We start from the raw sequence: 16,899 nt of genomic DNA, 5'->3' as shown, positions 1-16,899 counted from the left end.
TACACTGTTGACAGTTACGGGTCACTGCAATCCAGGCACAGGGTGGCACACACTCATGAATGATGCAGCACTCGCCCTCAGTCTTACAGCTCTCTCACCAACACATGAGGACACATAATCAGGTTTGCACATGGGCAATACATGCAAATCCCAGAAACCAACAAAACAATGTTTGACAACACTGAGGTTGATTCTCTGCCTAGAAGAGCTTTAAACAAAAGGTATGAACTGAGGCTTACAGGCCCACTATCAGCTCCATTATAGTGCATCTACAACAACATATTTGGTATATCAAGCCATATGGGCTCACCACTTGTAGGACATAAGTGAAAAAACACATATAACCAATATATATTAATTCATGGATCATTATTGTAGTTTAGTGCTGAAGTAACAAGCCAGCTGATTAATAAATCAACAGAAAATTTTGATAAGTATTAGTATACTTGATTAAAGGGGAATTAAGGGGATTTTTTTTTTTTTATTTTTTTTTTTAAATCATACCACTATTAAGTTGGTGCATTTGCAAGAAAAAGAACTGCAGCAGTTTCAGCTGCACATATGGCTTAAGTTCCAAAGACCCTGGATCTTATATGTTCAATTATGCAACATGATAGTGTTGGACGCCCTCCACCTGATAAATGTCCCTATCAGCCAAACTCCATGTCCTGTTTTTCTAGATTATTTGTCACGTGTGAGGACAATATAAGCACGGAAATGCAGAGTGGGAAATTCACCTGCAGTAGTGGTAAAAGGCTTGTGGTGCAATAACGGAGGTTTTCTGTTATACAATCACAGCCCAAACAACCCTGATGACATCATTCTTTATTTTTTTCTGATGATGGAAAGCTCTTGGAGCCACCACAGAAATACTGCGACTGCGTTCACTGTGAAAGCTAGATATTGTATCAAGTAAATTTACTTCTTCTCCTTTTGGTTATTCCAGATTTAAAACTTGTTTCTTTTTTATTTTGGACTGCTGATCAGATGGTGAAAATGAATATCACTTTGAGTTCGAGCACATGGCTTTTCACTATTCTACAGACCAAAGGACAAGCTAATTAATCTAGTAGAAAGGCAGGTAATACATACATATCCATATTCTTAAGATTTAATCAAACCACATAAAAGGCTTTTCAAACACACATAACACCTCATGGTTCAGGGCACTGGTTGCTCATCAGCAGCATCACTGTGTCACTCCAGCCTCCACTTCAGCCTCCACATTCTGTCACTCAGGAGTTGCTAATGGCCTGTGTATAGCAGCAGCCTGTCTCTGCAGCACTGCATACAGCTTTGATAAAGTGCCAGACCTCATACTGTACGGAGGTCTTAGAGAGATCGAAGGAAGAGAAAGGAATGAGGTATTGTCATCTTAAGCACCGGTACAATAACCCCTTCCTATACACACATGTTTAGGTTTACCCACCTAGCATTCAGCTCACCTAGTAAGCACATCAGGGAAGGGTGAAATATGAGAGCCTGGGATGAAGGGAAGGTATAAACACCTCCTTTTGATACTGGGGCCACAGAAGTGAGATCAGGATGCTAATTGGTAAGCCGGTGGAGGTTTGATGTTGCACAAAAGGTTACAGTTGATTGTGGTGGAGTGCATGTGGTTGTGGATGGATGAGTTTGTGTGTATGTGTATGTTTATGCGTACGTCAGTGATTAATGAGCTTGAAGGGACTCCCGCCTGTTTGTCACCCTGGGTTTCCCTGTTCATTTGTAGCACTGCATTAATAATGCCTGTAACTGACAGAAATGGGACAGTTTGCATTTGGAACTTCCTCACTCTCTCCCTCTTTTCCTTTTCTTCTCTTGGTTCTTTTCAAGACATCATAGTGTGGTCAATATTGCCCTGAGCCTAAAGTGCTTCCAGAAGTCCCTGCCTCGAAATACCAGCATTATTCAAAATCAATCCCCTCATGAAGGGGAACTTAACCTTAAAAAAATACCCTCTCATTCACGGTTTAAGATATTGGGAGTAATGAGAATAGTTTTAATATTATTAAAAATTTAATTTATAATTTATAATTTCTTTATAAAAGTCGAATTCCACCAGAATCGGCCATACTGTTAAAGGTTTATGACAGTACAATTGTAGGCTATGAATCTCTGTATTGCTGTACCCACCAGTGATACTAATCTTTAAAGCCCTCTAATCTTTTAATTCTTTAAAGGTCACAACAGGGGAAAACTGCAAAAATTAATCAGTCAGGTTGTTTGTGTCACAGCATTTGATGAGATGTGAATGCTATAACATTTAAAAAACCAGATTAATTCAAGAATCAATTCAGAAAGTATCAGATTGTGGTGAAATCGAAAACGAAATAGTAAGAATAGGTATTTTGTATCATACACAAAAGTTCAACCTGCAAAACCACAGCCAACATATTTTACTGCTGCATAAAACACTTGCCGCTGTCACACTATATGTTATGAAGAACGCTGTTGGGTCACATGTGAGAGTGAAGACAATGTGATATATTAATCTGACAAAAACAAATCTTGTCAGATTTTTTTCCTGTGGGAGAATTACTTTATGTTTTTGTTGGAAATTAATTGCCAGTAATTGCCACAAAGCTGACTGCATCACCAACATTATTAATATAAACACATACAAATATAACTTTTATGTGTTATTGGAGATAAATTATTATTATTATTATCAGTTAACAGATTCATGTATTGTTTCTTGTAATGTTAAGTTTCTAAAAAAAAAAAAAAAAGGGATGAAAGTTCAAGAGGCAATACAATAAAAATGAACTAAATAAAATGGAGGATGCATTCAGACCGGCTGACTAAGACCTAAGACCTTTTCCCGAATAAAAATGTTTCCAGCTGTTTAAAGACACCACATCCATGGATCTAAAGGATGTAGTGGAGAGCTTAGTTTGGTCACCTCATGCCATGCTGTGGTATTCCTCTGATGGTGAAAAAAAAGCAGGGTAATAAGAAGATTCATACAGGAGAAGAAGACAAGCAATAATAAAAGTAAACAGGGACTGTTATTATTTCAAGTCCAGTGATTCTCCTTTTTCAGAAAGTATTAAAAATGAATCTGATGGGCAGCAGTAGCCATGGGGTAATTGAGAGGGAAGTTGCCCATGAAGACAGCAGCTACACAGTCAGTTGTTCTTTAATCCTACAGAGGGACAGCCCACAGAGTAATCAGACCCCAGATCTGTGGTTAAAGCTACAATCAGTCCCGTTCAGTGTAGAGAGAAAGGAGGGAGAGACAGAGAGGAAGCCTTTCACACAAGAGGAGTGAACAGGGGAGAGAGAGGCCGAGATGGAGCAAGAGAGAGAGCCTGAACTAAAGGGCTGCTCTCTCCTGATGATGCACAGGACAGGACGAGTGAATGAATGAGATAGTGATGTTGCACATTCCCCTGGTCCCACGTGCTCACTTTTCTCTTTCTTCTCCTTCTCCCCTCCTCCTCTCTTTCCTTTTCTTTTGTTTTGTTTAAAATTTAACAAGGTCTGGAACAGCGGAGGGCTGAAGCGGGCATCCGGGGTGTTTTGGCTCAGCTTCATGTCACATGCAGGGGCCATGTGAACACAGTGGCACTGAGAGAGTAGGAGGGGTAACGGGGTGCTGGGGCAGGGAGTCTCGAAAGGGGAGAAAGGGAGAGAGAGAGAGAAAGAGAAGGGTAGTGAGGATAAAAAGAAGTAAAGTGGAGAAGTCTTTAACCAGCAGGACCAGGAAGCAGTGTGAGCTTCAAAAGAACTGGATGGCAGCTGAGTGAACCTTAAAAAAGCAAGTGTATTCATGAGGGAGATATGACAGTTGAAACTGGAACTAGAGAAGAAATGGCTGTTAAAAAAAAAAAAAAAAGCATGTCCAAGCAGGAACACAATAAAATGCAAAGTAGGAGGATGTGGGAGAGGAAGAAAAGTGAGAAATAATTTCCTATTGCAACAAGTGACAGCTCCTTTTTTCCCCAGGACATATGTGAGTAACAAAATGCACAGCCAACAGTGAGTGCCAAGAAACTGCCATGTTAATGACAGACTGGCTGCACATGGAGTGATGTCTCCTCATTCTCTGCGGACGTTCAGCTACAGATTTCAGACACGCTGTTCCTACTGATCTACCTAATTCAATTCAATTAGTGTAATTGAAAGCAGCCCAATATAACAGTCTTGCAATAGATCTACCTTTCATAAAGGTAATAGTAGTGTGATGAAGATAGTTATGCAAACATGCTGTATCTTTTATTTCTAATCCAGTATGTTTATTCCAATTAAAGGGAATGAATTATAAACTTAGATTTCACTTGGGGATTTTAAAGCTTTATTATTTGATAATATTTCATATTACTATTATAAATGTTTATTATATGTTTATTTGTTTCTGGTATTGTGCAATGTTTTGTATAGTTGCCTTTGTTGTAAATTGCACCTTGGGACTCTAGCTCTCTGGCTTAATCAAAGAAATCAGAATTTCTATCTGATTAAAGAGAGATTAAACAAATAAAATAAATCATTATTTTGTTGCTAGTTTTTCTTGGGGAAACATTTTGGATACTTCTACAACACGGCACTAACAGACTCTAAGTGCTGCTATACAAAGATAGGCTTAATTGCAGGTCTTCTGTCCTGCTTGTGTTAAACTGGTGCTGTGGATACATCTGCAGGATCAAAGAAGGAGTTCTGTACATTACCATAACGTTGTACAATATATACATGTGCAAAGTTATTTCTGTACATTTATGGGCAGTGGCTGCTTCCTTCCATTTGCTTTCAAAGCCTTTCCTTTAAAAGAAAAACTCGGCAATGAGGAAGTATTATTCTGGCACTTCAGCGTTTTTTGAGAGAGATGAACTTTAAACTAGGTCATTTCATATCAATGACTCTGCCCCCTTCTTTTAGAGCAGAGTCCACAGAGACAGGCTCAGTTCCAGCCAAACACACCTTATCTAGCTGTCCAAATGAGAGAAACGAAGACTGGGACAGTTTTGGAAAGCTTTGAATTCCAATCAGACAATACTATTTACCAAACAATGCTTTTTGTTTCTGTATAGCAGGAAGGTGTCAAAATCTCAAATAAAAAACAAACAAACAAACAAAAAAAAAAAAACAGCTGCCCCAAAGTCTGATCTTATCCACTTGCTATTTCTCAATGCGTGTTAAAGAAAATTAAATTGGAATTTTAAACACAATGTGAAAGAGTCTCTCTGGAGAACCAAGCTTTGTAAAACAAAACAGTGAAAGCATCATTAGAGCATTGGTATTTAAAAACCTCCCATCCAGGAATTGACACAGTTCTGTCCTGTACACTAGCAGGCAAGCATGCTGTGTGTTCCCTAATCAGAATTTTTGGGCCTCTTTAATGCTGAGAGTTGCAGATGTTGTCTGGTATTAGGCTGTGCTGCTGCTGATCAAAGCTGTGGAAAGTGAGCCCCCGCTGGTGTGCCTCTAATCCCCCTCATGCATGTGGTCAAGCCAAGGGCTGGTGCTCAGCCTGGGGACAGTCAACCTCCTCCATGACCCCGGTGAAAAGGGGGGGACCTTTCCCCTTCCTTTGCTTGTGAACTCGGTTTATTCCAACTCCTTGAGGTTTCTAGAAAGAGTTCAGCAAGGGCACTCTGACAGCTGAGAGGTAGGGCTGCTCCCATTGGGCAGGAAAAGTCATTGCCCTTCCCAAACGCCCTATCTCAATGTGCCGGTAGGCAGACAGGAGTGACACATTGGCATGGCACTGTTCAGCCGCTTACAACAAAGAAATAAGAATTTCAATTACATTCCCCATCCCTTAAAAAACAAAAAAAACAGAACTTATTTCCACAGGGGGCAACACAAACGTACATCAAAGCAAGCACAAACACACAGAGAAGGCAGGGAGAAGCAACATATGTGTAGAAATAGACCTGGGCAGTTTGTTATTCTGTTTTTCATTTTTATGTGCCCTAAATTTATTTTTTTATTATTAATTTGATACAAATATGAGGGTGACCAGTGATTCTTGTGCTGTAGAGGGATATGAGGAGATAAATGGAAGCTGTCAGATGGTGTGAGGGAGGAGGAGATGTGAGGAACGATAGCAAAAGGGAAGGGAGGGGGATCGATCATGAGAGAAATTGAGAGAGTCTGTGCAAGAGGAGAGAGGAGGGGGGGTGGGAGGATGTCAGCCAGGAAGGCAGTCTCTATTAGACAGAAAACTGTTCCCTTGGCTTTAAGTGCTACAAGATGACACCAGCATCCTATCTATGTCTGCTTCAGCAAACGCATGTACGCAAATCGTCAGCTATACACACAACCAGCTCAACACAGAGGCTGTGTGGCCATTTTTAATTTAGAGCGCTTCTTCACGTGGAGCCGCATGTGAAGAGACATGATGTACATTAATCTCCTCTTTGATTGTTCACCTTTTATCTTGGGTGCACACATACGCTAATGAGCACAAAAAACCCCTCCAAAGTGCACATCAACACATGCATATTGGATTTAAGCTCTGGAACGTGTGAAATCTGATTACACAATTACATAATGACTCAGCAATGGGCCATTTAGAAAGACCATTAGCTATCAGGCAAGGACATGGATGTGAAAAAAAAAAATTGAAGCCGCTTAGTGCCTCACTTCTGCAAAGATCTCCCATAGGGTTTGCATTTGCTGTGATGCTACAATTTTTGTACATGAAAATGGAATTGACACAATAATATTGGAATTGAAAAATCTCTGGTGACCAGTAAAAGATCATTTAAATAACAAATTCATTCAAAGTGAACAACTGTGAGCGATCCTCATATTGTGGTCAGTACAACCAGTGACCGTTCATAAAACATAAAAACCAAAACTGTGACAAAGGTCTGTTTTGGTTCTCAATCTGCCCTTGAAAATGTTTTCATAGAGATGCAGAAAAAGAGCGTGAGAGCAACCTGGCATGTTGACTGTATGAAGAGAATGAGGTGGCATCGACAACACAGTGTGAGTGGTTCTCCGCTTAATAGCTGCCACAGAGCCTGCTGGAGAAAGCCTGGAGCTTCATTAAGCCTTTAAACCCTGCAGAGTCCTTTAAGTCATCACGTCACCAGCCGCTGCCTCCTCAGAGGAGGCCTGAGGCAAGAGTAGAATGATTTACAGCCCTTGATTGAGATTTCTTAAAGCTTTTAGAGTAACTGGGCTATCGGCAGAATGGCAGCATAGTGGTTAGCGCTGTTGCCCCACAATCAGAAGGGCACAGGTTGGGTTCTGGGTTGGAGCCTTTCTGTGTGGAGTTTGAATGTTCTCCCTGTGTGGGTTTCCTCCCACAGACATTATGTTTGAGTTAACTGTTAAACTAGGTGTGAGTGGTGGTTTGTCTCTGTGTGTTGGCCCTGCGATGGACTCGTCACCTGTCCAGGGTGTACCCCACCCTCGCCCAGTGTGAGCTGGGATTGGCTGAGCTATCACCGTCTTCTTGAAATGTTAACATCTTGTGCCTACATGGAATTTAGAAAATTATATGAGTCAAAGTGAATCTGTGTAAATTACTGTCAAGCTTAGTGTTTATAGTTCACTTTTGTCACAAATAACTTGGCATTCTATTATGAATTTGTTTTTATTTCATAGTCATGGGACATAATCCTTCACTGGACTATACAGCTGTAACAGATGTGTATATTTACTTATTATGTATTATGATGGAGAAAAAAGCAGCTCTTATGGAATAAACACAGACTTTTTCTTCAAAGCCACATTCTAAGCATATTTTGTGGCTTTTAGAAATGAAGTAATTGTACGTCAAAAGATGTCTTCCAATTAAACAAAGTCTAACTACAACCAGAGTTCCAGCTTGAGAACAAAACAATAAAAAAATGTAAATAACTACTTAAATATTTGCAAATAAGCAGCCCATTACACTAGTGTGGAAAGAGCCATGAAATCAACATTTCTTTTGAGAATTAATGCAGGGAAAAGTATATATTAATGTGTAATATATAAATATCCAATGTTGTTTAAAAAATATATTATAATAATCCTGCAGTAATAACCCTGATCAAAATATTTGGTGAATTATACCTGAATTTTTTTTTTTTCATAATAAATTAGAAAAGTTTTTTAAGCGAATATTTATTAGACCTTTGTTATATGAATGCAGTTATTATCTGGCTCTGCTTTGATTAGTTCTGCATGAACAATTCTTGCTGCCAAGTTCACCTTGCTGGCACATCCTGAAAACATGGAAATTACCTGAAAATTGGGTGCAGCATGCTGAAACTGTGATTGACCATGACTTTGTTTTAGAGGAGCTTGAGCTATAAAGCTCAAAGGAATTAATAACTTGATAGTTTCTAGGTCAGTACACGCCAGTGGTCATTAATTTCACTCATAAAGGAGGATGAATCTTAACGCCACTTCAGGTTTACAAGAAAGTGCTTTCAAAAAGCAAACATTTCAACTTTAATAGGACACGCAGAGAGCTCAGAAAAAAGCAGCGGGTAAGCTGAAGTGCATGGATGAGAGTGTTTGCAAAGCTGAGTAGGCTAATGAATCTAAATAATTTACTGTGCTGCTTTGGTTTGTATAAGAACTCTGGGTCTGCTGCCCCTAGGGAAACCCTCTACCAGTGTGTGTTAGGGTTCAGTATGCCATTTGCTTTTTTTGCTAATCCAAACACACACACACACACACACACACTGACGAGCTTGTATCTTAAGAGCAGCAGCACTGTTAATGAGTGACAATGGCCCGTACCCTATACTGTTACTTTATGAACAATCAAATCAGTGCTGTGACTCACAGAACATCTACAAAACCTGTGACCCTACCATAACCCTCTTCATGAAGCATACTTTCATTGAAAGCTTTGGCATTCTATCAGCAACAAAATGTGTACATATTGATTATTTTAGTCTGTGTATTTTACTCTTCTCTCTTATACTCAAAACTCTAATAAAGCTGGCTAGGCATTACAAGAGGCTCCTGTGTGGGCAGCTCTGAAAGGATCATTCGTAAGCCTGCCAAAGAGGACAGCGGCCCTTTGATCTCAGCAGCCTTCTGTACATGTGCATGTGCGTGTGTGTGTGTGTGTGTGTGTGTGTGTGTGTGTGTGTGTGTGTGTGTGTGTGTGTGTGTGTGTGTGTGTGTGTGTGTGTGTCTAGCAAGGCCTAGTGAGTTCTCTCTCATCTGGCCAATCCAAAGTATTTGCACCCAAATAACAACCTGACCCTTTCAAAGTCAACCTGCTCTCTGCATTGTTCAAAAGTTCTGACAAGATGCATCATGACAACTCAACATAACAGCCTCTTTCCATAAATTTCCTGCTTCCCGAATCGTGCTGAGTGCCAAGTCCCTCATCTGCCACAACAGTGCAGTTTATTGGCTTTTTGTGTACTTAATGTCCAGGTTAACCACCTAAACAGAGCTGCCTTATTACTGAGAAACCGAACCATAAAACAGAATTCAGATAATGGACTTCCTGTATCAAAGGCCACTTTGCATACAGATAAAAAGGCCTTTAGTGTGACTGAGGTCTACAGTTGTGGCAGCTGCGCCTGAGAGTCAGCCAGAAAGTCAGCTGAGGCTGGCCCTATCTCCACTATTTGGGCAGGACAACCATTCAAAGTCGGCTCGGCATGTGTCAGCATGGCTATCCCTTTGCCCCCCTTGCTCCACTTCCTTCTCAGCAGACATGCCTGACATTCTAGAGGAGCCAGCGTACATTCCTCACATGCCTCGCTCGTGTGAGGAAATGGCAGAGGAGCAGGCCAGGCATGTCACAAGGCCATCAGCTCAGCGCTCTCTTTAGAGTGCTAGTTAATGTGCATGTGTGCGTTCTTCGGTGGCTGAAGGAGAATGTGGTCTTTTGTGCAGGCTGTGGCCTGGGTGTTGAGTGGTGTTATTGGCTGTGAATGAGCTGGAGAGAAAACTCAGGTGACCACAGTTAAGCTGTCTCACATGGGATCTGGAGGGGTTGCCCCCAGACAAACATCAAGGCTGCTGGTGCTGGTTGAGCTCAGCTGACAGCACAGACTCATGTACAAATTATTATTTTTTTGTTTTTCTTGATGCACATCCATCCACATAAGCAAGCAGCCTACTGTATGAAACTGACTAAATGAAACCATCCCATTAATACCTCAAGCATTTCATGAGCACAGTATGCCATGGAGCACACGTGACTGAACGTGAACAGAGAACATGTGGCCATTTCAGTTTCATATTGAGGGATCTCTAGTTCAATAGCCTCTTGAGACAGTAAGCTATACAATGTTTGTGCTTCTGTTAGTGTATTTCTTCCATTCTTCAGACCCAAGAAACAGTATCTCTTCAACTATCCTCACAAAACACTCAGTTTCACAACCCATGATGCCCACCCTTTCCCTCATTTCACTTTTCTCAGCACCCACAGCAATAGCAAAAGTGGTGGAGGCAGTGGCATGGTAAATAAAAGGGCTTCCTGAGCTTTGGAAGAGCATGTTAACTGAGCTTGGCAGGCAGTTAGTTAGTGTGACAGAAGCCACACTGGATGCCAGAACGATGGGAAGTGTGCAGCATCTCAATGACCAGAATTCACTGAGCCCACAGAGATCGTTTATGGTGCTCTCAGCCATACTGCTCACCCCTACTCCCCACCCAACTACAAAGGCATTCAGCCTTTTCATTAGGATGATAATGGGGCAAAAGCCGGAAAGGGCCTCATGTCTGAGCACCATAAGATGCTGCAATGGCTTTGTGGCGATGTCATGCATGTCCATGGGAGCACAGCGTGCTGCTACAGTCAGACAAAGACAGTCAAGATTCGAAGAAACAAACAAACAAACAAACAACAACAACAGGAAAAAAAAACAGACCTGAACATTTAAATTAAGTAATCAAGTCAGCAGAGCAGCCTCTGGACCATGACCCCACTCTGACCTATTCATTTCATGCCACCACACAGCTAAACCTCTGGAAAGAACAGACTTTTAATGATATCTCTCCAAATTGTTGCTGCAAAGGTCCAGTGCTCCTCTCACCTTCCCTAACAGCATTCACAAAAAATGTGTGGAAATATTAGAATAAAGCAAATATTTTTTGTTGCTTTGGTGTTTAAGAAAGTAAATTGTTATTAGATATGCCTGCAGTAATTGTTCTGTTGTTCTGTTCTCTTCTGTTATAGAGGTTGACAACTTGTTACAAACACACCAATACTAAGGATCAGCAGACATATCTGTGTAGTGTGCAGAGAAGATGGCCTCAATCGGTCCCAGAATGAGCAGAAACCTTACCACCAGAGAACGTGAATATATCTGGCTCTATCATTTCACTTACCTGCATAGAAACGTAACAATGAGCCAATTTCTGTGTTGAGCCCTTCCTCTTGAACTCTCCAGGGGTCCTTAAATCCAAGCTTAAAGAGAAAGTCATTCTGGATCTGCAGAGGCCTCTCATCTGGGCTAAGCCTCCTGACAGCTTCACCATGCAGCTGCACATACAGTGTGAGGCTGGAATTGCAGGAATTCCCACCGTGGTCTGTGGCCAGCCCTGGTTTTACAGCACTTAGGCCACAATCCGGATCTTGGATGTCAGGTGTATTACCTGTAGAACAGGCTCCTGACAATGAGCTGGCGCTGCCCAGACCGTGTGAATTCATCCTGCCATCCGGCCCCGTATTGTTCGTCATGTCATTGAGATGCCCCATGGTGCACTGCTCGTAGCTGGCGGTGCCATTGGTGTGATGCTGGCTGATGGGCTCCATGCTGGCGTCCGACGCCGGGCAGTCGAGCTCCAGCTCGTCCGAGGAGCTGCCGTACATGTCGTGGCCCTCCGCGGGGCTGAGGATGGACGCCTCGGTGCCCAGGATCATGTCATCACTGAGGGAGTCCCTGTGCTCGCTGAGCCGGGCCCCGGAGCTCAGGTCATCGAAAGCGCTGCTCTCCACATCCGAGCCTGAATTTAATCCGTAGCTGTCCACGCCGTTCCTGTGCTCCGAGTCGTCATCTGCAGGGGTGTCCATGTTAGAGTTGGAGTTTAAGTCTGACAGCGAGCACGTTATGTTATCTTGCGACTCCGATTCGGGAGTGAAAAGTTTTCCATCAGCGTCCTGTTGCTTTTGCCTCGCATCTGCATTCTCCATGAGCAGCAGTCTCAACCTGTCGCTCGGATGGCCCCGCAGATCAGCGGCTTCCAGGGGAGCCAGGTGGCTGCATTTAACAGTAGACTCCCCCACCACCTTACACGGGTTATCGTGGTATTCATACTTTACTTTGCAGTTGCCATTTTGGTCAGTCTTGGGGCTATCTTTGCAAAATATGCGCATAACGGAGCTCGACTTACTGCAGAGTTTACTCAGACGGAGCGCCACCTCGCCGGCTGTGGTGTCCATAGTGCAAAGGACCGGCCTGGGATACGACGGCGTCAGTCTGTCGTGGACGTGTATGGAGCCCCGGTGGAGATCGGCTCTCACCCACTCGCGATCGGCGGGCTGCAGCTGCATGTTCTGCCGGTGCTTCATCAGAGTCTTCCGATCCAGACTCCGGGTGTGGAGAGAAGCGGAGGACATGGGCGAGCTGAGCTTGGCGCTGCAGGCGGCGGTGACAGCTGAGGTGGCCGAGGTGGCAGCTGCGGCGGAGAGGTTCCTCTTCAGGCGCCTCCGTCTCAACAGCAGCGAGCTGGAGTTGCTGGAGGAGCCCCGGCCATTAGACGCCTCGGTCCGGCTCGACGCGCTAAATCCCGCGGTGGAGGCGGAATGAGAGAGGCGATTCCCGTTCTTTGCCTCGACACGGGAGGGTGCCAAATGTCCACCGCCATCATCCGCCGGAGTCCCTCGGGCGAACGGCAGCCCACTGGGCTTCTTGGACAACTTGGTCGCGCCTCCATCCGACGCGCCGTCCTCAGCGACAGCCTGCACACTTTCCATCGGTGCCAATGAAAAGTCCCCCTCTGTAAATAGATAACGGTGCGCACTCGGATATTCCTCCAAGCTCTACATTTAAAAGCCTGAATACGTGCCCGCCGTGCTAAATGTCCGCCAACTGGGCGGCGTTGCTGACTTGTTCCACTAGTAGTCATTCACTTCTCGCCTTCCTCTTTCCCCCGCTGGAGTCTCTCCTCTGGTGCTCCAAAAAAAAAAAACAAAAAAAAAAAAAAAAAACAAAACATCTCACCGATTAAATTCTCTTTAAGAGGAGGCAGGGCGTGCGGGGACAGAGCGGGGCGGAGACGTGACAACGCGTCCCATTTGGACCAGAAATACAGCGCCAGAATATGAAATGAACGTCGGCCGACCTCCTACGCAAATAGCGACTGATATATATTCATGAGGAGGGCACAAGATGGGGGCGCTAACAACACAGTGGTGCATTATGGGAAGTGTATTGCGCTACCAAGCGCAGCGTCCACCAGCCGCCAGCGGAGGGAACCGTACGTCACCACTACATTTCCCATGAGGCTCATCTGCCTGTCTCTGTCAAGCGAGGCGGTAAACAAACCGACAGGAGTAAACATAGCTCGTATAAAATGTTTGGAAGAAGCTCGACCTCTCATCTGCCGCCGTGTTTTCTGTTCGGCTGTTAGCGGCGTGCTAACTGCTAACCCCGCCGAGATGGCTCATTTAGCCAAATCTTTGTTTTGATTCGTCGACTTTAAGCTGCCACTAATCGGGATTCAGTGATTAGTTTCCCTCGGAGCAGTAGCGGTGGGGACAAAGCAGGCTTCCCCAGCAGGTCCAGTGCTGACGAGGCCGGTATCTCCAGCACCATCTCATCAGGACGCCATTTCACACCGAGGCCGGCGGACGGAGCGGCTCACTGTGCAGTCCTTTCTCTGCTGCTTCTCCCCATCTAGTGGCGCAAACTAGTAATAATTATGTGTGCATATCGAGATCCAATCTAAATGTTATCATGTAACCAACGACTTTATTTTATTCCCCCCGTCCCTTTATTTATTTACCCTTTTATATCCTACTAAGTATCTTAGTTTTTTTTTTTTATTCTCTTCGGCTGCAACATTGAGATTTCCCCTGTGTGGAAGAAATAAAGGCATTTGATTTTAATTAAATTTAATTGTTTCTTTTTTTATTACAATCAAGTTCTCAGCGTGGGCAAAAAAAAAAAAACCAACATAAAAACTGCAGTGGTTTCAGATGTGTTGAACGCACCAGTTTGTTGATATCCCTGATAAATGTAAATTGTGCACTAGACCTTGCAGGTATATATATATATAATTTTTATTTATATAAAATATCGTCAGAACCTGTAACACTGCTGTCTGCATTAATTCCCAGGCTTTTTTTTTTAAACAACATTATTCGTGCAGTTTTTGAATTTCAAACTGATTTTATAGTTGTATTTGGCTGGAGTTTATCAAGGGGATGTTTTTTATTGTGAGGCTGTTTTGTGCGATACATGTATGATATATATAAAAAAAAAACCTTGAACGTAAATGTGCATTTACTACAGAGTGAGTTCACATCTTCGTGAAATATATAATATCCATATTCATTTTCTATTTCTGGGAAAGTATAGTATGTACTTAAGTACCCTTTATGTTGTGATGAGACGATACTGGCAACATTCTGTTCAAATGGCTGGGTCTGGCCATGCAAAGTGTTTTTTTTTTTTTTAATTCCATGCAAATTTTTAATGTTTGACAGATTTCAAGTCTTTTCTGTCTTTCATGGTTTAAAAGGTGACAACTGAAGAATTTCCTCACAGTCAAATCCTGAATGTGTTTTACCTAACTTATCTAAATGGCAATATGGATAGCAATACATTTAAGGGGAAATTCTACCATACGTTAGTGTGATATGTTTATAATACCAAAGAAGGTTCTAAATCTATAATTATGGCAATTAAGCAAAGCTCTTGGCAAGTCACCACAAAAATAACTTTTAAAATTATTTTTGGTTAGGAGCTCAGAAGCAGCTAAATATGGAAGAGGTGCAAAAAAAAAATGTATGAAGAGGTTAATTGCAAATGCAAGCACAGAAGTCTAAAGGTTACATTAGATTACTACAAATAGCATTTCGGAAAAACATTTAGTGTAGTTAATGTAGGAGTATATAAATGTTCCTGAAATTGTAAGTAAAATGACTACACATGAACAACTAGAGTTAAGATATTTTTTCCAACTAGCTGAAGTAATAATGCATCCAGTAAAAATGCAGTCAGAGATGGAATTTAATTGGCATGATGTATCCTATACAGGGTATTCTGTATTAAAAAAAAAAAAAAACCTTTCAGACATTTGCTCCACCATCATGTAAAAGGAAACAGATTATTGCTGAATTAATGTTCCTTGATTCCGGCAAAATGGAAAACCTCATATTCAACCCAGTGGCTTTGTGTAAATTTGTGTAAATTAACTCCTATTATGCTCTATTATATTGAACCTATGGATGGAAAATTTCAAATAATAGCACAATGATGCTGGAATCAAACAAGCTGGTTCTAAGACCCTATATTTCAAATTCTCTGAGATTTAATGACCCAATTACATTTTTGATTTCAAAATAAGTCTGCAATCTGTCACATGGGCAACCTGTGCATCAATTCAGAAGAAAGCTGCTCAACACTAACAAAAACCTCTCACATATAAACCATAAAGTGCAAAAACGGTTTTCAGTTCTCAGCTTGTATTGGGTCATCTATCCATCACAGATTGAAGCTGTGAAATTAAGGGAGAACACATTTTTTGTTGCAGACAGATGCATCATTATACCGCTCCTATTGTTCTTAAGCTGACAAACAATTTCATATTGCAACTTTAAAAGTAATACAGTAAAAAATAATAAAAATAGTCTGTGTACATAAAGCTTATGAGCACTGGAACACTGGTGTAGGATCCGTGATCAGGTAACAAGACCATTAAAGTGAAGAGACAAACTGGTAAAGATCAGAAATGCAACAATATTTTACACACTGGTGACCCTGAACTTGAAACAGTGACCATTGCAAAGTCAGACTCTTAACAGTGCAAAGAACTTTTGCAATAAAAATGTAAAAATCCTGACTCATTGGATCCACTAAAATTGCTTCTAGTGGGTTTTTTTTGTTTGTTTGTTTTTATATATACCAGAAAATGTGTCCTTTCAGTGACAGGATTGAGAATCTAATCAAATCTTGTTCGAATGTATTGGTTGTCGAACAGGCAGTTTTTTGTTGTTGTCATTCTTGATGGGTTTTTTTGTTTGTTTGTTTTTTTTTTTTTTTGGATCAATTGAGAAGAATCCAGAAAAAGTTCTCCTGAATAAAGCTTTTCAAAAGTAAAGTATAAAAGAAAATTAAAAACCCTGAAGTGAGGCATCGTGTGTAAGCACAATAAAAAAAATGGTGGGAATACACCTGCTGTTTAACATTTTCTCTACAAACAACATATATTGCTTGATCAAAACTTATTACGTGAGTATAAAAGTAAAGTGTAAAATACAATGCACATTATGAGTAACAATCTTTAAACACTTAAAAAAAAAAAAAGATATTGTGATGAGCCCCCTCTCCTTGTACTTTGTTTTAAAGATCGTCAAGTGGTAACATGAATAAACAAGTGATTTGCCTCAATAAAAACAATTAAAATTAATAAAGTAATATAAAACAGACCATTGTTGCACACACTGGAGCCAGAATATACTGGGCAGCTGCAATTTTAACAAGACATTTATAAGAGTCTGACATGAACGAAGCTTGGTCAGCTTAGTCAAGCATGATTCTTCTTTGAATGTAACTTTCCTTCCTATAAACAAAATGTACATTTGGAGAGAGTACAGGCTTTACCCAAACTCTCAGATTCACAGTTAGCAATTAGATGACAACATTGTCAGTACAGTGAGAGTTGCACATATGCGGGAAAAGTCAGGATTACCTAGTAACGACAGAGCGGGGACTCCAGGGGGTACTATAGTCTGGGAAAAGCAGAAGAGGAGAAAAAAAAAAGAAAAAGGAAAAAAAAAAAAAAAAGAAACCAAAAACAACATATTGTATTGTGGAC

The 16,899-nt window shown here is 41.6% G+C and overlaps 1 protein-coding gene across 1 annotated transcript in view; it reads right to left on the bottom strand.

The window, feature by feature from the left end:
- LOC115058073 (PH domain leucine-rich repeat protein phosphatase 1-like) overlaps positions 1–13,017 on the bottom strand; it is a 39,919-nt gene extending 26,902 nt beyond the window's left edge. The window contains exon 1 of the mRNA XM_029525380.1: positions 11,245–13,017. Within this exon, the coding sequence (XP_029381240.1) occupies positions 11,245–12,832 (1,588 nt within the window). The 5' untranslated portion in view covers positions 12,833–13,017. The remainder of the gene's footprint in view (positions 1–11,244) is intronic.
- Between the last annotated feature and the right edge of the window lie 3,882 nt (positions 13,018–16,899).

Source organism: Echeneis naucrates, chromosome 17 (assembly GCF_900963305.1).
Source record: "Echeneis naucrates chromosome 17, fEcheNa1.1, whole genome shotgun sequence".
Taxonomy (NCBI): Eukaryota; Metazoa; Chordata; class Actinopteri; order Carangiformes; family Echeneidae; genus Echeneis; species Echeneis naucrates.
The sequence above is the reverse complement of the archived record's forward strand: the minus strand, read 5'-3'. Positions and strand labels throughout refer to the sequence as shown.